The sequence below is a fragment of the Ahaetulla prasina genome, chromosome 2 (genome assembly GCF_028640845.1).
Source record: "Ahaetulla prasina isolate Xishuangbanna chromosome 2, ASM2864084v1, whole genome shotgun sequence".
Taxonomy (NCBI): Eukaryota; Metazoa; Chordata; class Lepidosauria; order Squamata; family Colubridae; genus Ahaetulla; species Ahaetulla prasina.
This window is the reverse complement of record NC_080540.1, coordinates 24,855,394-24,879,866: the sequence shown is the minus strand read 5'-3', so window position 1 is coordinate 24,879,866 and position 24,473 is coordinate 24,855,394. Positions and strand designations below refer to the sequence as shown.

At 40.6% G+C, this 24,473-nt stretch overlaps 1 protein-coding gene across 1 annotated transcript; it reads left to right on the top strand.

The window, feature by feature from the left end:
- Positions 1-1,904: 1,904 nt before the first annotated feature.
- LOC131190427 (vomeronasal type-2 receptor 26-like) lies at positions 1,905-19,569 on the top strand (the record flags this gene model as incomplete). The annotated part of the gene is made up of 8 exons (XM_058167748.1): positions 1,905-2,056; positions 2,271-2,522; positions 3,456-3,744; positions 7,803-8,594; positions 13,103-13,202; positions 13,602-13,750; positions 13,798-13,924; positions 18,839-19,569. Coding segments are annotated over exons 1-8 (2,592 nt in total), but the record flags the coding sequence as incomplete, so codon positions are not given.
- Between the last annotated feature and the right edge of the window lie 4,904 nt (positions 19,570-24,473).

The following is a 24,473-nucleotide window of genomic DNA, read 5'->3' as shown; positions in this document are numbered from 1 at the left end:
TGGTAAGGCCACACTTGGAATATTGCATCCAGTTTTGGTTGCCACGATGTAAAAAAAATGTTGAGACTCTAGAAAGAGTGCAGAGAAGAGCAACAAAGATGATTAGGGGACTGGAGGCTAAAACATATGAAGAATGGTTGCAGGAACTGGGTATGTCTAGTTTAATAAAAAGAAGGACTAGGGGAGACATGATAGCAGTGTTCCAATATCTCAGGGGTAGCCACAAAGAAGAGGGAGTTGGGCTGTTCTCCAAAGCACCTGAGGGTAGAACAAGAAGCAATGGGTGGAAACTGATCAAGGAAAGAAGCAACTTAGAACTAAGGAGAAATTTCCTGACAGTTAGAACAATTAATAAGTGGAACGACTTGCCTGCAGAAGTTGTGAATACTCCAACACTGGAAATTTTAAAGAAAATATTGGATAACCGTCTGCCTGAGATGGTGTAGGGTTTCCTGCCTGGGCAGGGGGTTGGACTAGAAGGCCTCCAAGGTCCCTTCCAACTCTGTTGTTATACTATATTATATAAGTATAAGCATGAAATAACCATACGAATTGGGTACAATCAAAGGGAACATTAGGACAGGAACGGTAGGCATGCTGGTGCTCTTATGCACGCCCCTTACAGACCTCTTCGGAATGGGGTGAGGTCAATAGTAGATAGGCTTTGGTTTCCACCACTGGTCCATGGGTAACCAGCATGGCAACATTCACAAGACAAGAGATCAGTCTAGCTTGTCGTCTTGTTTTGCATCTCAGGTTTTTGCCCCAAAATTCACCTTTTCCCCAGCGGTTGACTTGTGTTATGGTATGTTTAGGGTTTCACTTGAACAAGCATTCTTGGCTACTTTTGCTTTCTTAAGTATTCCTTCTTGTATGCTGGCAGGTTACTAAGGATCAAGGCCTGTCTGCTTTAAGATTTTAGCTTCTTAAGGTAAAGGTATTAGGGAAGGGGTTTTTCAGCCTTTCCTTCAATGGCAAACCACTTTCTGAATACCTTGCTAAGCTTTCTGGCTCATCTCCACTTGTGGTTTTTCTGACAACCTTCACATACTTGGCTGAGGCTCTGAACCTTGATTTGCCTGGTTCTGTCCTCGCAAGCCCAGCCAGATGGCTTCCAACTCTTTAAAATTCACCCAATTTGTGCAGCTGGTTGTGCTTCAGAGAGGTGACAAGAAGCTCCCAATCCTGACAAGGAGAATGGGTTTCAAGTCCTCATGAAGGCAATTGGATGGGCAATGAAGCAAAGTTTCTGGAGAGCAAGGAGTGACAGGGAGGCTACAGGAGATCTATGTGTCTTTCTGGGAAAGTCAGGGAGGGTGGTCTGGAAGAGAGGAAGACAGGCGGAATCCCCAACCCGATGTTGTGGTCTGCCAGCAGCCTGTGGACCTGACAGTGGAGTTGGACAGTGAGGAGGCTGGGGAGGACAATGGGCCAGTTCTGGAGTCAGGGAAGGCCTGGACGAGGGCTCTGCATCGGAGGCAGAGATGGAGCCAGGGACATCTGGAAGTGATACCCAGACTCCGGAGTCTCCAGAGGCAGACAGCACAGAGGCAGAGGAACAGGAGGAACAGGAGCACGCATGTGAAGAGCTGCCAGAAGGCAAGAGCAGCTGAAGCAAAAAGGACGACTCAGAAGTAAGGCCAGAAGATGATTGGACACTCCCATAAGGCTTAAAAGAGCAGCAACGAGCCATTGGGTTCTTTGTAGAAAAGCAATGTTGATTCCAGTGCTTCTTATCAGAGTCTCTTGAACTTTTTGGGGGTTTTGCCAAGAAAAGCCTTTGGCAGGTTGCCAAAGACATCAGAGGTTGGTGATAAGGCTGAAGAATTTGTTTTGGACAAGTCTTAAAGGGACCAAGGTTGAAGACCCCTGTCCTAAGAGGTTTATCTGTGATTTTTACTAATATGCTTCTCTCCAGCTACCCTTCCTTACATAGAAGAAGTTCAGGGTCCCAAGAGCAGAAGTTCCTTCTCACCACAATTATCACCATCCCTGTCTCTGAGACCTCTTTTCCTACTTCTCCAGTGACTGCCTTTGATGTAAACATCAGACTGAAGTAACATGGAAGGGATCTTGCGTTAGGAAAGGATAAATACCACAGCTTATGCTTTTTATCGCACAAGTTACAGGACAGGCAGGAGCTGTGCTCTTGAACTGTACTTTCTCTCTCTTCCAGGTGAATCTTGGTTTGTCTCTGTTTGATTCAGGAAAGCAACTGGATATTCCATACTGGGAGAGTGCTTATAATTCTTTTTCTAATTCTTCTTTAGAAACAGGAAGGAGATTGATTCAGTCCCATCAATTATGGAACTTCTGCTACTGTTTCTGCTGCTGCTGATATCTGAGCCGGTTTCTGGGAAGCTTAGAATGAAGTGCCCACTGAATTTGGATAACAAGGATGGAGGAAAGCCATGGAGCTATTATAGCCCAGGAGATCTTCCCATTAGTTTTCTCATCTCTCCATCAACAATAGAACATGAACCATTATCTTTCAACATGGTTCCTTCTAGTCAGATTCGGCTGTAAGTCTTCACTATAATGGAGTTTATTTTATTTATTTATTTCGTCAAGCATGTATTTTATGACAGAAACAAGTGTAAACATAATTATAAATACATGTAAAGGATACAAATAAAAGAAAACATTAGGACAGGGACGGGAGGCACACTGGTGCGCTTATGCACGCCCCTTACAGATCTCTTAGGAATGGGGTGAGGTCTACAGTAGACGGTCTAAGGTTAAAGTTTTGGGGATTTGAGGAAGAAACCACAGAGTCAGATAATGCATTCATTCCTTTCATTTCCAGTTCTAACTCTCTTCTCTTTTCCTTCTTCTTATTTTACTTACTTTTATATTGCAGAACCTAACTAATTTCTTGAATCTTTTTGATTTCCACAGCCTCTCTCTTTTGTCTTATTTTCAGAGAAAGACTCAAATCCAAAGATGAGCAAGTAAAACCTGAAAGCAGTCTGCGTTATTTTCCTCTCCCTGTTCAATCTTAAATTCATGACTTGAATATTCAGTTTTGTAGTTTCCCCTCTCAGGCCATTTCAATATTTTTATAACCTCTCATTGATACTCTATGCCTGATTTTTATAAGAATAAAGGATGACTTGTTTTTAAAACAGCTTTTCTGGACCATTTATCAAAATTCCTCTCCACTTATCATGGTTTTGCTTGAACGATTAAATTATTCTGCAAACTGTTTACCAGGCTGTTGAAAGTTAGTACTTCTACAAATAATGGTGTGTTTGTGATTTTTAATCATTTTAGAGGACTATCTCCATCCTACCTTTTCCACAATCATAAATATGAGGTGACTATCATTTGCCTCTGGTTTTGGATCAATATTGGTTTAAGACTCAATTAGAAAAAGAATGGATTAAATAGAGAAAAAGTATTTTGTTATTGCTGATGATGATGCTAATATTAACATGAGCATGGTTTTACACTAGTTTACCTCATCGAAAGGAAAGAATAATACAAATGATTTTCAATATTGAAGTTTTTAATAAAAATGACCAGCACCTGCACAATCTCACACTTGGCTACAACATTCATGACAACTATGGTAACACCCTCGGCACTTCAGAAGCCTTGCTGGATATGCTCTCTACTGGAGAAGCCAATGTTCCCAACTACAGCTGTGGAAAGAAGGACAACCTTTTAGCCCTTGTGGATGGAGCTGACCAGGACATCTCCAGCCAGATATCAACATTAGCTGACACCTACAAAGTCCCACAGGTTTGTGTTTGTGTTCACCTACCTGGCAAAGTGAATGCTGTGGTAGCGTTTGACGATTGATACCGCCATATCAATCTGTAGGATTCAAGAGCTGCTTTTCACTTTGGCCATTGTAGGTTTCATGGCTGGGGATTGAGGTCACAATGGGGAGGGAGCAAGGATCAAAACAGAACCATCTTCTCATGACACCATCCTCTTCACTTTGAGGGCTTCTGCTGCACACTTGTGAAGTTGAGGAGAGACTATGTGTCAAATCAAAGGATCTTCTGTACCAACAGGAAGGTGCAGGACTGATGGAAAGCTCACATTTTGTACATCATCTTAGTCAAAATAATGATATTCTCAGTCACGAACAAATCCCAGATTTATAAACAGAGTTCCACCGGATTATCTTTCCTACTATTGATGAAATATATATGATATGAATCTAAGGTAAAGGTAAAGGTTCCCCTCGCACATGCGTGCTAGTCTTTGCTGAATCTAGGGGCGGTGCTCATCTCCGTGGGGCCAGCATGACTCAATGCCAAAGGCGCAAGGAATGCTGTTACCTTCCCACCAAGGTGGTCCCTATTTTTTCTACTTGCATTTTTATGTGCTTTCGAAACTGCTAGGTTGGCAAAAGCTGGGACAAGTAACGGGAGCTCACCCCGTTACACGGCAGCACTAGGGATTCGAACCACTGAGCTGCCGACCTTTCGATCGACAAGCTCAACATCCTAGCCCCTGAGCCACCGTGTCCCTTGATATGAATCTACAGGGAGCATTAACATTAATTAAATATTTTATATATTTTTTAAAAACCCTACCAATATATTTTCCAAATTCATTATAAAAGGTTTGAAGAACAATATTGCCCCCGGAGAGGATTTTCTACCAGCTGAACAGTTCAAGAAATATCCCAACTGGTGGGACCCTCTATTAGGAAGTTCATTTACAAATATAAATAATACCTGCTGTACCCATTTGGGTTTAAGATTGTAGCTTTCATATATAAAAAGGCAATAAAATGAACCCTATCAAATTCAGGCCTATTTGTCTAACAGGTATTGTGTGTAAATACATGCCAGCTTCCCCTTGAACAAAGTTTTAAATAGAATAGAATAGAATAGAATAGAATAGAATAGAATAGAATAGAATAGAATAGAATAGAATAGAATAGAATAGATTTTTTTATTGGCCAAGTGTGATTGGACACACAGGGAATTTGTCTTGGTGCATATGCTCTCAGTGTACATAAAAGAAAAGATACGTTCATCAAGGTACAACATTTACAACACAAATGATGGTCAATAGATCAATATAAATCATAAGGATTGCCAGCAACAAAGTTACAATCATACAGTCATAAGTGGAAAGAGATTGGTGATGAAAACAATGAGAAGATTAATAGTATTGTAGATTTAGTAAATAGTTTGACAGTGTTGAGGGAATTATTTGTTTAGCAGAGTGATGGCCTTTGGGAAAAAACTGTTCCTGTGTCTAGTTGTTCTGGTGTGCAGTGCTCTATAGCGTCGTTTTGAGGGTAGGAGTTGAAACAATTTATGTCCTGGATGTGAGGGATCTGTAAATATTTTCATGGCTCTCTTCTTGATTCGTGCAGTATACAGGTCCTCAATGGAAGGCAGGTTGGTAGCAATTATTTTTTCTGCAGTTCTAATGATCCTCTGAAGTCTGTGTCTTTCTTGTTGGTTGCAGAACCGAACCAGACAGTTATAGAGGTGCAAATGACAGACTCAATAATTGAGTCCCTGTAGAACTGAATCAGCAACTCCTTGGGCAGTTTGAGCTTACTGAGTTGGCACAGAAAGAAGGTAGAAGAAAAGCACATTCCTTGTAGAAAAAGCAGCAGTTTTTTGGCAGATGTGATCCATTATTGACAATTGTTTTGTCTTGAACCATCTAACTATAAAAATAGCAGTCAGAGGAAAGAATGGTTTGCTGCCTTTATATCATTTGACACAGTAAGCAAAGAAATATCATGGAAGAAACTGATGGCCCTTAAAATGGAACTCAGAATGGTGGTCCTGCTCAAAGTAGTCCTTTCTACAAGCACTCACCGTGACAACAGTTACTCAGTGGAACCACTTGCCTCATGGAGTTGTGGGTACTCCATTACCGGAGATTTTCAAAAAGACACTGGACAATCCTTTTGCCTGGAGTGGTATAGGACAGGGGTGAAATCCAGCAGGTTCTGACAGGTTCTGGAGAACCGGTAGCAGAAATTTTGAGTAGTTCGGAGAACCGGTAGCGGAAATTTTAAGTAGTTTAGAGAACTGGCAAATACCACTTCTGGCTGGTCTCAGGAGTGGGGTGGGAATGGAGATTTTGCAATATCCTTCCCCCAGGAGTGGGGAGGGAATGGGAATTTTGCAGTATTCTTCCCCTGGAATGGGGTGGGAATGGAGATGTTGCAGTACCCTTCCTCTGCCACGCCCACCAAGCTATGCCTACAAAACCAGTAGTAGATAATTTGAATTTCACCACTGGTATAGAATCTCCTGAAATGGGCAGGGGGTTGGACCTGAAGACTTCTAAGGTCCCTTCCATCCCAATTATTTTTGTTCATTTATTTGAGGGCGTGTTTGGGGCTCAATGGAGTCATGAGCCGTAGGATTGATATTTACAAAAAGGTAAGTCAAAGGTGTTGCCGATATGATATTTGGACTGCATATGCTGTTAAAAGGCCTTGGCTCCCATTCTCATAATAATTATCTGATTATGGATAAGTCAAAGTCAAAAGTTATGGTCTTTGGAAAACGGCAGCATTTCCAAATAGGGCTATTAGATGAGGATCTAATAGAGCAAGTTCACACCTTTCCTTACCTGGGGTATTTTTCTCTGTGACTGGATCTTGGCTTCGTCAACATCAAAGGAGTTCATTTAGACCAAAGGCACAAGTGGATGCAGTGTTAATTTTTGTTAAAAAATCATAGCTATGCAGCTTCCTTAACCTGATTTATTAAAGTACAGAAGTCCTAAAATGCTGTTAGAACAAACATATTTCAGTTAAAACTGTCTTGAATTGTATACATGGCTATTTATAGTAGGAACTGTCGTCTCCCTTCTTTTTTGCAACTAAAAAAAACCCTAAAAAATGGTGCGCAAAGAATCCAAGATTATCAAAACAAAGCGAGACATAGCCAGTAAGATTGGCATGTTGAAATGCATCAGTTGCTACAATATCTTCCAAACTGACAGCTATTGAGTTGAATCTTCCAAATCCCTTACAGTGAATACAGGTATATTCATGGAGGTCCAGAGACCGAAGATGTAAGACACCTATTGTTTTGAATGTCAATTATATAAGAAAGAGGGAGATCAATATCTTGGACTGCGCATTAGAGAAACAACTTATTGGGATCCTATTATTAAAACAACCTATTTCCTGTGGGGTCAGAATTCAAAAATTATACTGTATATTATACAGCCCTTTTTGGGAGGAAATTAGTTCAGCTTAAATAGTTATTTTCATTCTTTATGCTTATTCTATTGTACATTTTTAAAAATGTACAATTAACAAGATCATATGTAAATGTTCTGTATTTTATATTCTGTATCTTGAAGGGGCTCAGGGGCTAAGACAGCTGAATTGTCGATCGAAAGGTCGGCAACTCGGCGGTTCGAATCCCTAGTGCTGCCGTGTAACGGGGTGAGCTCCCGTTACTTGTCCCAGCTTCTGCCAACCTAGCAGTTTCGAAAGCACGTAAAAATGCAAGTAGAAAAAATAGGGACCACCTTTGACGGGAAGGTAACAGCGTTCCGTGAGCCTTCGGCGTTGAGTCATGCTGGCCACATAACAACAGAGACATCTTCGGACAGCGCTGGCTCTTCAGCTTTGAAATAGAGATGAGCCCCACCCCCTAGAGTCGGCAATGACTAGCACGTATGTGCAAGGGAAATCTTTACCTTTTACCTTTACCTTGATATTGCCTACTGACTAATCAACAAGAAACTGTTTTAATATGTGCCTGAGAAAAACATTGGATTGATTAAAAGGTCAAAATTTGGATTTGGTAAGGCCCCCAAATGTGACTCAGAATTCTTCATTGCTTTTTCAGATGAGTGATAGAATCGCTTCAGAGGCTCTGAGTGATAAAAGCCAATCCCCATTTTTCCATCCAATGCTCCCCACAGAAGGGTTCCACTATCCAGGGATTGTCCAGCTGCTCCTCCATTTTGAATGGACCCTGATTGGCCTTTTTACTTCAGACACAGAGAAGGGAGAGAATTTCATGAGGAAATTTGCTCCTATGCTTCTCAGGATTGGGATTTGTGTTGTTCTATCACAACAATTCTCAATGACTGGAGATGCAACTTTCCTCAGGGATGACCTCTCTAAGTGGAGACAAGTCAATGTCTTTGTTCACTTCATAGAATATGCTTCTCTTTGGAAGAGAATTCTTCCTTTCCATGTAACACTTGAATTTTTGCCAGGACCCATCGAAGGGAAAGTCTGGATCGTGACAATGCTTGGAGCATATGTAATGAAGAAGAACATCCTTCTCAAGTACGTCCATAGTGTTTGGACCCTTTATTCTCAGTGGAAAAAAAACTGGCGCAAAGACGATGCCTTTAAATATTCCTTCTTTGTGGGACGTGAATTTGAAGCCAATTATTTCCACTGTTCTGTTTCAAAACATAGCTTTTCTGTCAAAGGCTGGAGAAGATGCACCCAGAAAGCACCAGTGGAGATCCAAGAGAAAGAGAATGGGATGCGGATCACAAATGACGGTGTTACTTATAGCATCATAAAGATTCTGGCTCATGCTATAAATGCTGCCTCCAAACCCCAGAGGAGAAGGAAGGAGGGAGAAGAGAGGTGGGGGGCTCCAAGGCTGCAGCCGTGGAAGGTATGGGGTCCCAACAAGGATCCATCAAATTAAATTCCTTTTCAGGGTCTTTGGTGCTCTCAGAGCTTGGTTGTTTAAAATCTTATGATTCTGTATAACGTCTTATACTTATTGGAAGAGCGCTGCATCCTCCCTTCTACAACCAAGACGTTTTGTATATTTGAAAAAAATATTCCCAGATTCCTTCTGATTTTAAGCTCCTGTAAACCGACATGGCTCATCTCCTTGTTCTCTTTCCTCAAGGCTAAAGCAGCTCCTTTGATCTCTTCCTCCCCTTCTTTGTCCTTAACTAAAGCTGATGAAAATGTTTCTTTCTTTCTTTCTTTCTTTCTTTCTTTCTTTCTTTCTTTCTTTCTTTCTTTCTTTCTTTTATTTTGTCACATATTATATATAAGCATAAGCATGAAATAACTATACAATATATAAGCATATATATAAGCATAAGTATGTAATAACTATATTAATTGGATATAATGAAAGGAAACAATAGGACAGGAATGGTAGGCACGCTTGTGCTCTTATGCATGCACCTTACAGACCTCTTAGGAATGGGGTGAGGTCAATAGTAGACAGTTTTTGGTTAAAGCTTTGGGGATTTTGTAAGAGACCACAGAGTCAGGTAGCGTAGTCCAAGTATTAACAACTCTGTTACTGAAGTCATATTTTCTGCAATCAAGATTGGAGCGGTTAACATTAAGCTTAAATCTATTGTGTGCTCATGTATTGTTGCGATTGAAGCTGAAGTAGGACATTGTAATAGATGATGCTATGAGTTAAACTCAGGTCATGTTGAAGGCGGCGGAGTTCTAAATTTTTTAAACCCAGGATTTCAAGTCTGGTGGCATAAGATATTTTGTTGTATTCAGAGGAGTGGAGAACTCTTCTTGTAAAATATTTCTGGACACATTCAATTGTATTGATTTCTGAAATGTGGTATGGGTTCCAGACAGGTGAGCTGTATTCAAGAATTGGTCTAGCAAATGTTTTATATGCTCTGGTTAGTAGTGTAGTGTTTCTGGAGAAGAAGCTATGCAAGATTAGGTTTACAACTCTTAAAGCCTTTTTTGCGATGAAGTTGCAGTGGCCTTTGGCACTTAGATCATTTGATATGAAAACTCTAAGGTCTTTAACAGGGTGGGAGTCATCTGTAAGGTAATGTCCATTGAGCTTGTACTTAGTGTTTAGATTCTTTTTTCCAATGTGTAAGACTGAGCATTTGCTGCTTGAGATTTGGAGTTGCCAAGTTTTAGAACATTCCGACACAAAGTCAAGGTCTTTTTGAAGGGTAGCTGTATTGTTGGTGGTGTAAAATAGTTTGACATCATCAGCAAAGAGAACACAATTACTTGTAATATGGTCACAGAGATCATTAATGTATAATATGAAGAGTGTTGGTCCAAGAACGCTGCCTTGGGGAACGCCGCTTTTGACAGGAACAGGATTTGATAGAGCACTGCCAATTTTGACCACTTGTTATTTGTTTGACAGGAACGCTGTTATCCAATTGTGGAGGGGTCCTGAGATGCCGTAGGATTTTAGTTTTAGGAGAAGTTTGTCATGTACCACTGAGTCAAAAGCTTTGCAGAAGTCTATGTAAATTGCATCTATTGCTTTGCCTTGATCAAGATTTGTAGTCCATATGTTTTTGCAGTGAAGAAGTTGTAAATTACATCATAATTTTTTTCTGAAACCAAATTGTTTGTTAGAGAGTAGATTGTTTGTTTCTAGGTGGAGGGTAATGGATTGGTTGATGATAGATTCCATAACTTTACAGGTGACGCAGCGTAAAGAGTTTGTGTAACATAGAGATTGTGTAACAACATAGAGACATTGTGCAGTGTCTTCTCCAAGTGTGTTTCCTACAAGAGGACCTGGTATGATTCCCCTGGATCATTAATGGCATTATCATCAAATTAATAATATGGTTATCGAATCACTAAAATATTATTACTACTTTATTATAATCAGTAACCATTCTATGTATTGAATAATGTGAGAAAAACTACAAATGAAATCTTAAAATAGGTTGTTGCTGCCATTCATAACATTCATATTGAGCCACTGTGGCGCAGTGGTTAGAATGCAGTATTACAGGCTGCTTTTGCTGACTGCCGATGGCCAGCAGTTTGGCAGTTCAAATCTCACCAGCTCAAGGTTGACTCAGCCTTCCATCCTTCCGAGATCTGTAAAATGAGGACTCAGATCATTGGAGGCAGTATGCTGACTCTGTAAAGCACAATTCTAGATGCGCACAGATCTCTTTTTGATTATTTTTTCCCAGTATCTTCTCGGGTATTGATGTTAGGCTCATTAGTCTGTAGTTTCCTGGGTCTATTCCCCCCCAACTTTTTTTTTTAAAGATGGAAACCACATCAGCTCTTTTCCAGTCCTCTGGTAGATCCCCAGTGCTCCAGGATTTTTGAAAGATATAGTACAGTAGTTCTGAGAAAATATCTTCCAGCTGCTTTAGAACTCTGGGATGTATATAACTCTGATATAAATATATAAATATATAATATATATATTTATAATATATATAATATATAAATTTAAGGGTGGCTCAGGGTTAAGACAGCTGAGCTTGTCGATCGAAAGGTCGGAAGTTCGGCGGTTCGAAACCCTAGTGCCGTATAATGGGCTGAGCTCCCGTTACTTGTCGCAGCTTTTGCCAACCTAGCAGTTTGAAAGCAAAAAAAAAATGCAAGTAGAAAAATAGGAACCACCTTTGGTGGGAAGGTAACAGCGTTCCGTGCGCCTTTGATGTTGAATCATGCCAGCCACCTGACCACGGAGACGTCTTCGGACAGCGCTGGCTCTTTGGCTTTGAAACGGAGATGAACACCGCCCCCTAGAGTCGGCAACAACTAACACGTAAGTGCGAGGGGAACTTTTACCTTTTAATATATAAATTTATATATATATATATATATATATATATATATATATATATATATATATATATATATATATATATATATATATATATATATATATATATATATATATATATAATATAAATATATATATAAATCTGATATAAATCAGGTTCCAGTGATTTATATTCATCAAGATCAGACAGGTGTTCTTACCATTTTATTTGGCTCATTTTAACTTTTATTTCTGGTCTGTCTTTTATTATTATGATTTAGGTAGGTTGGACTATAGTTTCTTTTTGTATGAAGACCAATGCAAATAATGAGTTAAGCAGATCTGCTTTCTCTCTGCTGCCTTTTACTTCTTTACTATGTTCTCTCTTTAGTGGACCGACTTTTTTCTTGATTTTTTTTCTTGTTATTTATACATTGAAATAAACTTTATAATCTTTGACTTTCGTTGCAGGTTTTTGTTCATTCTGAGCCTTTGCTTTTCTGACTTCATCTTTGCAGTTTCTGGCTATCTGCTGATATTTTGCCTTAGTTATGTGTCCCTCTTTCCATTTTTTGTACTTGTCCTTTTTGTCTTTCAGTTATTCTATTCTATTCTATTCTATTCTATTCTATTCTATTCTATTCTATTCTATTCTATTCTATTCTATTCTATTCTATTCTAAAAACTTTGTGCAGCCATGCTGGTTTCTTCTTGAATTTCTTGGTTTTCTTTTTCAGTGATATTGTTGTGATCTGGGCTTTTATGATCATATTTTTCAGTTTCTCAAGCTTCTTGAATTATTTTACCTTTTAGGATTTTCATACAGTGAATCTTTCCCAAGTACTCTCTGAGTTTGTTAAAATCAGCTCTTTTAAAATCTAAGACTCTCATATCACTGTTTTCTTTTGCTTGTGTTTCCATTATGTTGAAATCCAGTATGATATGGTCACTCTCACCCAAAGTTCCTGCAGTTTCAACTCCCTCTATCACTTCTTCTTTGTTTGTAAGAATTAAATCCAGTATGGCTGTCCCTCTAGTTCCCTCCTCTACCTTTTGGATAACAAAGTTTTCAGCTAGGTTGGCCAGGATCCTATTTGATTTCTCAGTTGGTGAGAAATTAATTTTCCAGTTAATTGAAGTCCCCCATTACTATTGTAGTGTGTTTCCTACATATATTTGTTAATTGGTTAGCAAAAAGTACATCCATTTTTTTCTGCTTGGTTGGGTGGCCTGTAGTATACACCTATGGCTACGTCATTCTTTTATATTGACCCACATGCATTCTAGGAGGTTTTTGTCTTTGATTTCTTTCATTTTTGTAGTAATATAGTGGTCTTTTGCATATAGTGCAGTTCTACCTCCTCTTTTAGGGGGTCTGAGTTTTTTCAACAGTTTGTATCCTTCTATCAGTATGTTCCAGTCATTGGTTTCATCCCACCATGCTTCAGTAAGTCCAACTATATCATATCTGCCTTCATGTATTAATAATTCAAGTTCACCCTCTTTGTTCTCCAGACTTTCTGCATTTTTATATAGGCATTTGAGATCTTTATAAACAACATACAAGAAAGATTCAAATGTAGAAAGAGATAAGAAACCAAGATTTCTGTTTTTAAAATTCCTGGATGTTTCCATTCTAGTTCCATCCATTTCTAAAGAAGAAAGAATTGTACAATCTTTCCCTGGTGAAAGTGTACTTGGATCAAAATGGAGTCCTAACAGCTGATCTGTGGATTGCTAGTAGGGTTGTTATCCCCAAGGTGGATCCCATCCAAAAAAGATTGGGGAGTTTTGAAAGGCAGAGACTTATCATCAACCAAGACACTTTGTCACAGCTAAAGTTGCTCAACAAGGTGGGGAAAATATTCAGTGTCTCTTCTCTTTTTTTCGAAAGCCTTAGAACCCATTTCAAATGGACTGAACGTAGTTAAAAAGGTGGGTTACCTTCACTGAGAAATGAAATTTTAATATTTTAAAATCATGCATATATGAAGAATAAAGGAATGCATGTTCATTCCACTACGAGGAAGAATCATAACAGTTGTCACTTAATGTTTAAATATTTTCTCAGTTTCATCCCTCCAGACTTTTAAGTAGAAACATACTTTTTTAAAAAAAAATTGCAATCTGATATTCCAGAAGAAAAAAGGGAGAATCTAAACGAAGCATCTGCCTGCAACTGTATCTCCTGCAACCATTTGGAAGTAGTCAGAGATTTCATATTTGCCTACGTGAAGCCCAGAGACTATTTGGCTAATATTCATGTCTACCTCCATCTTATACAGATGGTAAGTCCTAACCCATTTTCTTTGTCATTTCTTCTTTTTCTTCTCAGTCTCTCCCTCAGTCCAAATGTGTGGAAAAATGTCAGCTGGGATTTGTCAAGAAGGCTCGAAAAGGAGAGCCAGTTTGCTGCTATGACTGTGTTCCTTGTCCAGAGGGGACCATCTCCGCTCAGGAAGGTGGGTGACACCATAAGGAAACCTATTGGGTTCATCCAGAGCACTTTGATAAAATATGCATCTTAAAGACACATGTAAGTGTCATCATCTTCAGGCTTCATCATCTTCGTCATCTTCAGGCTTCAGCTTCGTGCTTCTGGAGCACGAAGCACCAGAAGCACGAAGCTGAAGCCTGAAGATGACGAATGAGACTCGAAACGTCGCCAAGACACTTCCAATTTTGCAGGAGAAAACCTGAATAACCAAAGACCTACATACAAACACCCGCGAAAACCTCAGAAAACACACACACACACACACACACACACACACACACACACACACATATATATGTAGGTCTTTGGTTATTCGGGTTTTCTCCCGCGTAAAATTGGAAGTGTCTTGGCGACGTTTCGACGAAGTGTCATTCGTCATCTTCAGGCTTCAGCTTCGTGCTTCTGGAGCACGGCACCAGAAGCAGGAAGCTGAAGCCTGAAGATGACGAATGAGACTTCGTCGAAACGTCGCCAAGACACTTCCAATTTTGCGCAGGAGAAAACCCGAATAACCAAAGACCTACATACAAACACCCGCGAAAACCTCAGAAAACACACACACACACACACACACACACACACACACACACACATATATATATATGTAGGTCTTTGGTTATTCGGGTTTTCTCCCACGTAAAATTGGAAGTGTCTTGGCGACGTTTCGACGAAGTGTCATTCGTCATCTTCAGGCTTCAGCTTCGTGCTTCTGGGAGCAATGTGTGATTGCAGCTGTTTCTTCCTTTTTAACTGCTAGTGGGGGTTTGAAGTGATTGGGTGGGAGCTTGGCTGTGCTCTGATTGGATGGGGGTTTTTTTGTGCTCTGATTGGATGGGGGTGTGTCCTGTTTGGGTGGGGGCTTGGTTGTGCTCAGATTAATCTGAGTTGCAGAGGGATTTGAGCTGGTGAGCTGCATAGCTGTTGTTTGGCTTTGTGGTCGTGCTACATCTTCATAGTGGGTGTCAGTCTGCTGCATGTATGGATTGGAGGGGTTTGAAATGGCTAATGTTGCAGCTGCGGTCTGGCTTCTGGTCCTTGGTCATGCTTCATGATCAGTGTGGGTTTGGGTCTGCTTTCTGGGTGGATGTGCGGTGGTGACATCCTGTGTGGACCTCGTGAGTGTGGGTCTGGTGTCATTCCTCATGTTAGGGACTCATTTGTCAATAAGGGCAGGTTTCCAAATGGCTGGTAGGCGGGAGGTATCATCTCGTTTGTTCATGCTGTGTGGGCGTTTTTCTATCTCAATGGCTTCTCTGATTATTCTGTTGTTAAAGTGTTCAGTTTTGGCGATAGTTCTGGTCTTTTTAAAGTCAATATCATGTCCTGTGACTTTAAAGTGTTGGACCAGGGAAGAAGTTGGTTCCTCTTTTTTGACTGAGCTCTTGTGTTCTTCAATGCGTGCACTTATTCTTCTATTGGTTTGTCCAATGTATGTGGAGGGGCAGGCGGTGCATGGGATTTCATATACTAATAATAATATATTACTAATATATTATAAAATATATATGATAATATATATAATAATATATAATAATATATATAAAATATAATAATAATATTTTTATTTATAGACCGCCCTTCTCCCAAAGGACTCAGGGCGGTGTACAGCCACAAATAAAATACAGAAAGAAAACAACAATACAAAACTAAAAACAACCCTTAAAAAACCTATTTAATTTGACTATAGATAAAAATATTCTCTCTAAAATTTACTAAAAAATTTAAAAACCCATAAATCAATTTAATAATATAAAATTTAAGCGAGTCCAGCAAGACGAAATAAGTAGGTTTTAAGTTCGCGTCGGAAGGTCCTAAGGTCAGGTATTTGTCGGAGTCCAGGGGGAAGCTCGTTCCATAGGGTAGGAGCCCCCACAGAGAAGCCCTCCCCCTGGGGACCGCCAGCCGACATTGCTTGGCTGACGGCACCCTGAGGAGCCCCTCTCTGTGAGAGCGCACCGGTCGTTGGGAGATAGACGTTGGCAGTAGACGGTCCTGTAGGTATCCCAGTCCTAAGCCTATATATATCCTACATATATGTAGGTCTTTGGTTATTCGGGTTTCAGGAAACATATATATATATATATATATATATATATATATATATATATATATATATATATATATATATATATATATATATATATATATATATATATATAAAGAAGAAAAACAATAGGACAGGAACGGTAGGCACGTTTGTGCGCTTATGCACGCCCCTTATGGTCCTCTTAGGAATGGGAGGAGATCAATATTAGAAAGTTTTTGGTTAAAGCTTTTGGGATTATGGGAAGAGACCTATTTTATTCACCAGTTTGGATGTTTCCATCCATATTTAGATTCCTTAGAAACATCCTAATTCTTTGTAACTTGAGGAATGGTTTTAGATCAATCCACTTTGCTCACCTAAAACAACTTTATGTTACAGGCCAAAAGATACATCAATCAATCATTCAATTAATCAGTTAATCATAAATCCTCATAAGCTGAAATATCTAATTGAGAGGAACAATGGAGGGAGAAAAGTTGGGTTGAAGGAGCAAAAGAAAACCAAACAGAGGATTCACCATAAAACCATCAAGTAGATATTACTTTCCCACCTTTATTTATCTTTTCAATTTTCTTTGTTGTTAAATAATGAGATACAAACAATTATAACACCAACAAAAAGGAATATGGTTGTGGTTTTGAAAACAAAGACTAATATATAGCCTTAGGATTAAAAGGAACAGAAAGGAAGGGGGGGGAAAACTAATAGAATAGAATAGAATAGAATTTTTTATTGGCCAAGTGTGATTGGACACACAAGGAATTTGTCTTGGTGCATATGCTCTCAGTGTACATAAAAGAAAAGATACGTTCATCAAGGTACGACATTTACAACACAATTGATGGTCAATATATCAATATAAATCATAAGGATTGCCAGCAACAAGTTATAGTCATACAGTCATAAGTGGAAGAGATTGGTGATGGGAACTATGAAACGATTAATAGTAGTGCAGATTCAGTAAATAGTCTGACAGTGTTGATGGAATTATTTGTTTAGCAGAGTGATGGCCTTCGGGAAAAAACTGTTCCTGTGTCTAGTTGTTCTGGTGTGCAGTGCTCTATAGCGTCGTTTTGAGGGTAGGGGTTGAAACAGTTTATGTCCAGGATGTGAGGGATCTGTAAATATCCATTGATACCAATGTTGAATTCATTCCGTCTTTAAAATTGTTCCCAGTTTTAGAGGGCATGGAAATATATTGCTTCATCTTCTCATGTTTATGGGGTAAAAAGACTTTGCAGATAACAGACTGAGTTCTTGAATTCCTTCTTCCTCAAGATTTAACATAATTTCTTTGTTTTCAAATTTATTTATCAAACTTATATGGCTATTTCACACCAAGTGACTCATAGTGGCACACAATTAAACAAATAATTAAAAAATTAAAACAATGAGATATAAATGCTAAAAATCAAGAGAAGAATACATCAACATGCTACCCACCAGGCAACCACTACACAGGACTCTGTTACCCAGGGAGTCTGTTGAAGGGATCACATTTTAAGGGATTTCTAGAAGGCCTCATAGTTTGGAGATAATCTCAAATTCAGGGTAGTGAATGATTTTCAACTGGATGGGGCTGTACAACCTTTCCTGAAGTAAGCAGTGTTGCAACCTCTCGCAAGGGGCTCTCCATGGCTCCAACCATGTTAGATAACTTTTATCCTGTGTCCAATATTTTTAGAGCAGCTTATTGAGAACATGGTTGGAGGGTCAATCATCAACAACTTAGTTTAAACATTCTTGGGGTAAACACATGTCCATCATCTCACAAACGTTAAAAAATAAAATAAAATAATAAACAAAGGAAAACAAACCAACTCAAAGTAAAGTCAGTGAAAGATAAGAATCTGGTGGATTACCTCAGAGAAGGGTGGTTGTGGCACCGGATATTTCTTCTTATAATTTTTGTTGTTGTTGTTCTTGGTTTTTGTAGTTGTATATATTGGGGATTTTTTTGTATGTATATACTGTTTACTGAGGCTTTCCTGTCTCTCAGTATCCAAGTCATCTAAATGTTTTCTTGAAATTTCAAAGACTATGAAAGAAATGTTACTTTGTTTTCAAATTTATTTATCAAACTTATATGGCTATTTCACACCAAGTGACTCATAGTGGCACACAATTAAACAAATAATTAAAAAATTAAAACAATGAGATATAAATGCTAAAAATCAAGAGAAGAATACATCAACATGCTACCCACCAGGCAACCACTACACAGGACTCTGTTACCCAGGGAGTCTGTTGAAGGGATCACATTTTAAGGGATTTCTAGAAGGCCTCATAGTTTGGAGATAATCTCAAATTCAGGGTAGTGAATGATTTTCAACTGGATGGGGCTGTACAACCTTTCCTGAAGTAAGCAGTGTTGCAACCTCTCGCAAGGGGCTCTCCATGGCTCCAACCATGTTAGATAACTTTTATCCTGTGTCCAATATTTTTAGAGCAGCTTATTGAGAACATGGTTGGAGGGTCAATCATCAACAACTTAGTTTAAACATTCTTGGGGTAAACACATGTCCATCATCTCACAAACGTTAAAAAATAAAATAAAATAATAAACAAAGGAAAACAAACCAACTCAAAGTAAAGTCAGTGAAAGATAAGAATCTGGTGGATTACCTCAGAGAAGGGTGGTTGTGGCACCGGATATTTCTTCTTATAATTTTTGTTGTTGTTGTTCTTGGTTTTTGTAGTTGTATATATTGGGGATTTTTTTGTATGTATATACTGTTTACTGAGGCTTTCCTGTCTCTCAGTATCCAAGTCATCTAAATGTTTTCTTGAAATTTCAAAGACTATGAAAGAAATGTTACTTTGTTTTCTCAGATACTGAAAAATGCATCAGATGCCCAGATGATCAATATCCAACCATGAATCGAGTCAGATGTAACCCCAAAAGAATAACCTTCCTGTCCTATGACGAACATCTGGGCATCATCCTTGTGTCCTTTGCTCTACTCTTGTTCCTAACCACAGGATTTATTTTAATCATATTCATTAAATACCTAGAAACTCCCATTGTCAAAGCCAACAACCGGGACCTCTCCTTCATCCTTCTGGTCTCCCTCCTCCTTTGCTTTCTGTCCTCATTTCTCTTCATTGGTCAACCAAGGAAAGCTACCTGTCTTCTCCAACAGACGGTGTTCAGCATTGTCTTCTCAGTAGCTGTGTCTTCTGTGTTGGCCAAAACAATCACAGTAGTGCTGGCCTTCCTGGCATCAAAACCAGGAAACAGGATGAGAAGATGGTTGGGGAAGAGCTTGGCCAATTCCATCATTGTTTCTTGTTCTGGTGTACAAATTTTCATCTGTGTTATATGGCTGGGAGTTTCTCCCCCATTCCTTAATTCTGACATGCACTCTCAACCTGAAGAGATCATCATTCAGTGCAATGAAGGCTCTGTTACCATGTTTTATGTTGTCCTCGGCTACACGGGTTTTCTAGCTGCCATTTGCTTCATGATGGCTTTTCTGGCCAGGAACCTGCCTGGCGCCTTCAATGAAGCCAAGCTGATCACCTTCAGCATGCTGGTTTTCTGCAGTGTCTGGGTCTCTTTCCTGCCCACCTACCTGAGCACCAAAGGGAAATACATGGTGGCCGTGCAGGTCTTCTCCATTTTGGCCTCCAGTGCTGGCCTGCTGGGCTGCATCTTCTTCCCCAAGTGCTACATTATCCTCCTGAGGCCAGATCTAAACACTAAGGAACAGCTAATGATAAAAGCAGGGACCTGATGATGAAATTGTTTCTTAGACTTGTGACAATTAATTATTGATTGCAATTTGGTTTTGGTTTATATGTTTTATTTTTCTCTCTTTGACCGAGATCATAGAACAATAGAGTTGGAAGGGACCTTAAGAGGTCCAACCCTCTGCTCAAGTAGGAGACCCTATACTATTTGAGACAAATGATTGTCTAGTTGGCAGCATGGAATCTTTTTTAAGCCACTAGTGCTGGAGGACCCACAACTTCTGGAGGCAAGCTATTCCATTGGTTTTGTGAAGTCCTCCATCATTGGCTTGGCACCTCACAAGCATCCTGCCATCAAAGGATCAGGAATCGGAGGGGGACAGTTGGGTAATAAACCTATATGCTTCTATGGTGGGAATTTGGGAGGAGGGAATGATAGTTGAAGGAATGCAAAGCAGTTTGGAACCAGTTTGTGCCAGGCATACTCAGGGTGGAGTATGGAATTTCACCAGCCCAAACACCTCAGCATTTCCCAAAACATCTCAGTGATATCTGATTAGCTAAAGACAGACTAGAAATGGGGAAGGGATGGGGAACTGCGGGTTTGTTTTTTGTATTGCTACATGGGAACTTCAGATTCCTCCTGACTTTACTTCAGCCACCATTTTTAAATAAAAGTTCTTTTCATTTCAGACAAATGGAGTTGAGGGTTTTACTTCCCTATGGGATCAGTCTGGGCCAGGTCTGACATTAGGTGGAATCTGATATTGTGGTCAACCTGGAGAGGATATCCTCTACTGTGGGGACCATACACATGATATCATCTCAAGGGAGCAATCAGAAGGAGAATGAATGTGGGGGGAGGCTTTGAAGTGGCCTCCTTCATGACTGGATCTCTCTGAATGGACAGGGGAGGCAGAAAGCTGCAGCAATCTGCCGAGATCCAGGTGGTCTCTGGGCATTGGGCAAAAGGAGGAATGGGAGGGGAAGCCCATGGTGATGACTTTCACTCTGTGGCAGTTGCTGGCGGACACAACAATGAGTGGAACTGGAGAATCTGGAGAAGGAAGAAGAAGAGGGTCCAAGCTGACTGGATGATGGAGCAAGCCATCAAGTTAATACAGGGAGGTTTCAAGAACCTAAAGGTGTGTGAACACGAGGCCATGCAACCTGATGACCAGCCACCTCCAGCCACAACAGGAGTCTGACTAATAACATCCACCACCACAGCCAGCCCCTCAGTCACCCAATGACAGCAGCGGCCACTGCTGATCCAGCACTAGGAGCTGCCGCCTGTATCACATCCTCTGCAGGATAGCCCCAGGGAGAAGGACCACCCACAAGACACAGCAGCTGGGTGTAAAGTTTAATAGGGATCTCCAGCAACTGGGGTTCTTCCTGGCCCAGGTTTGGACCTACATGCAGGAGTATCATCTGGAAATAACCACTGAAGCTGCCAAGGTCAGATATGTCACCATGGAACTAGACTGGGCTGCAATCCAGTGGATGAACACCCTCCACAATCATGACACTCTGGAGCTGAGAAATTTCAACTGCTCCCTGGCAGCACTCCATGAATGTTTGGAGGACTCCCTGGCCAATTGCAAATCTAGAGATCACATCAAAACCTTAAGCCAGGATCGGAGGGGAGTGGCTAAGTACACACAAGAACTTTGTGACCTAGTGTCAGGGTTCCGACCAACGCCCTAATTAAATCATGAGCCTCGAGCCAAGCTTCAAAAGAAATCCAGTTATTTATTTGGAGCTTCATGTCAGCACGTTCCAAGTAAAGCCAACTCTGACCTCACTTAATTTACATCCTGGCTCTGACTCTGTTTCCCCTGTCCCCCAAGGTGTGTCATCAGTCACATTCTCCAATGAAGCAATTGTCTCACTACAATCCTGTCATCAAAGGATGGAGGGGAAGGGAGGGGGACAGATGGGCAATAAACCTGTGTGCTTCTACGGTGGGAATTTGGGAGGGGGAATAACAGAGGGGTGAAATCTACTTACCTTCCCTACCGGTTCTGAAGTGCACATGCTGCACACATGTGTCACATATACGCACTGACCCTCTGCACATGCTCAAAACCTTCTGCACATGCGCGGAGGGTAAAAAACAGGTTACTTCCTGGTTAAAACCATGATGACCAGGTGGGTGGGCGGAGCCTCCAGATGACATCGTTCCTGGTTCTCCGAATCACCGCCTGTCATTGCAACCAGATCGGCCGAACCAGAAGAATTTCACCCCTGGAATAACAGTTGAAGGAGTGCAAAGCAGTTTGGAACCAGTTTGTGCCAGGAATCAATCGATCGATCGATCAATCAATCAATCAATCACTAAAGATTCATCAACACCAATAACAGCAGTAGACCTAATCTTGAGGTAATTGGGGCCATCTAGATCTCCAGGGAGGCTCTTCCACAAGGCAGGGGATGCCAGAGAGAAGGGATGCTTTCTGGCCCAACTAGATGATATGGTTTCATAGAGGGGATGCTAAGAATGTCCCTGTGCTAGGCCTGCCCTGGACCACATTGGATGCCAAAGAGTTATTTACTTAACACATTCCACTTTCTGACAAATTCTTCACACATATTTAACCAAGGCGTCAGGTTCCCCCCCTCCTTCCTCTCCCTCAGCTCCACTGTGGCAACACTGAAGCCTCAGAAATGGCCTCGGTCAGGTCAGCTTCAGGATTGACACAAGGACTATAGAGTATCAAACAAATTAGACAAGTTTTAAAGATGGTGAATTCTGTTAGGTTTACTTGCCTAGATCAGTTGAACAGGTTTCATAGGTTTTATGTGTATAAATGTTATGCTATCCTAATTTTTCATATGAGCAACAACCTCAGATATGCAGATGATACCACTCTAATGGCAGAAAGCGAAGAGGAACTAAAGAGTCTCTTGATGCGGGTGAAGGAGGAGAGTGCAAAAGTTGGCTTGAAACTCAACATTAAGAAAACTAAAATCATAGCATCCGTCCCTTTCAATTCCTGGCAGATAGATGGTGAAGAAATGGAGGTAGTGACAGATTTTATTTTCCTGGGCTCCAAGATCACCGCAGATGGGGACTGCAGCCAAGAAATTAAAAGACACTTGCTCCTGGGGAGGAAAGCTATGGCAAATCTAGACAGCGTACTAAAAAGCAGAGACATCACCCTGCCAACAAAAGTGTGTATAGTCAAAGCTATGGTTTTCCCAGTTGCAATGTATGGCTGTGAAGGTTGGACCATAAGAAAGGCTGAGCGCCAAAGAATGGAGGCCTTTGAACTCTGGTGCTGGAGAAGACTCCTGCGAGTCCCTTGGACTGCAAGGCGAACAAACAAGTCAGTCCTAGAGGAGATCAACCCTGACTGCTCTTTAGAAGGCCAGATCCTGAAGATGAAACTCAAATACTTTGGCCACCTAATGAGAAGGAAGGACTCACTGGAGAAGAGCCTAATGCTGGGAAAGATTGAGGGCAAAAGAAGAAGGGAACGACAGAGAACGAGGTGGCTGGATGGAGTCACTGAAGCAGTAGGCATGAGTTTAAATGGACTCCAGAGGATGGTAGAGGACAGGAAGGCCTGGAGGAACGTTGTCCATGGGGTCGCGATGGGTCAGATATGACTTCGCAACTAACAACAACAACATCCTAATTCTACCTATTTATTGATCTATTTCTAAAGATGTGGCCATTGTGCTGTATTTTCTCTCTCTCTTTACACACCGGTCCCTGACAACCACCCTCTTCTGGTTCATTCTGTTATTTAGTTCCACCTTTACAAAGAAATAATGGCTTTTCTCCCATGAAGAAAAATGTCTAGGTTTTTTTTTTCCAGAATTGAAATGTCCCAACGGTAGAACGCAAAGTCAAACTTTTGATGACTATCATGGATAAAAATGATTTTCAGGGATTTTGTTCTGGTCTGGAACTTTGTAAGAGAGAAGAATGTCATATGAACAAAAACAGCCACCCATCTCTTAACAGAGGCAAACCAGAATCAACTGTATCCACATTGAGGATTAACATTTCAGACTCATGCTAAAATCCTCTCTTGAGACTGGAATGTATTGAGAGATTTTCTAAGGGATGAGCTGACCAGCTGCCATGATGCTGTAATGCTGTAATACTGTAATGATGATGCAATGGTAGGAATGAGATGTTTGGGAGAAAATTCTCCTGTCTCACTCCTGGGCTCATCTTCAGAGTTTCATCCCCATTTGTGATTCCTCCCATTGGGCACCTGCTTGTTGACTCACTCAGAGTCTGCAGAGATGATGTCTCTTCTTGTTGCCATTATCCAAATCATATTGATTTATTTATTCTCTTGGGGCTAAATCTCAAAAGACATTTTGGGTTCCTTCCAGATATCACACAAACACAGCCATAACATGCTTCCACGTTGACATCATATCAACACCTTGTTGGCTGATCTCTTTGCCCTGGAAAATCTTGGAGGCATAAATGGCCCTTGAGAAAGAGAGAACTTTGAAAGCTTTTATGACAGGCAGGGGATGCAGATATGAAGACTTGTACAGATTCTGGTCAGGATTAGAAAACTTCTGGAGCTTCTGTCTTGGAAGAGGACTTTGGTTTCTTCCACCTCTTCCTATCACTGTGTCTTCAAAGCAAGGCTGGAGACTCCATCAGGAACACAAGTCATGTTGCTGCTTCTACTGCTTCTGCTGCCCCAGGAAGTTCTGGCAAGTCTCCGATCCAAATGCCTCCTGACTCTGAAGAGGGACGAGGTGCATCCACAGAACTATTACAAGCCAGGAGAGTTTC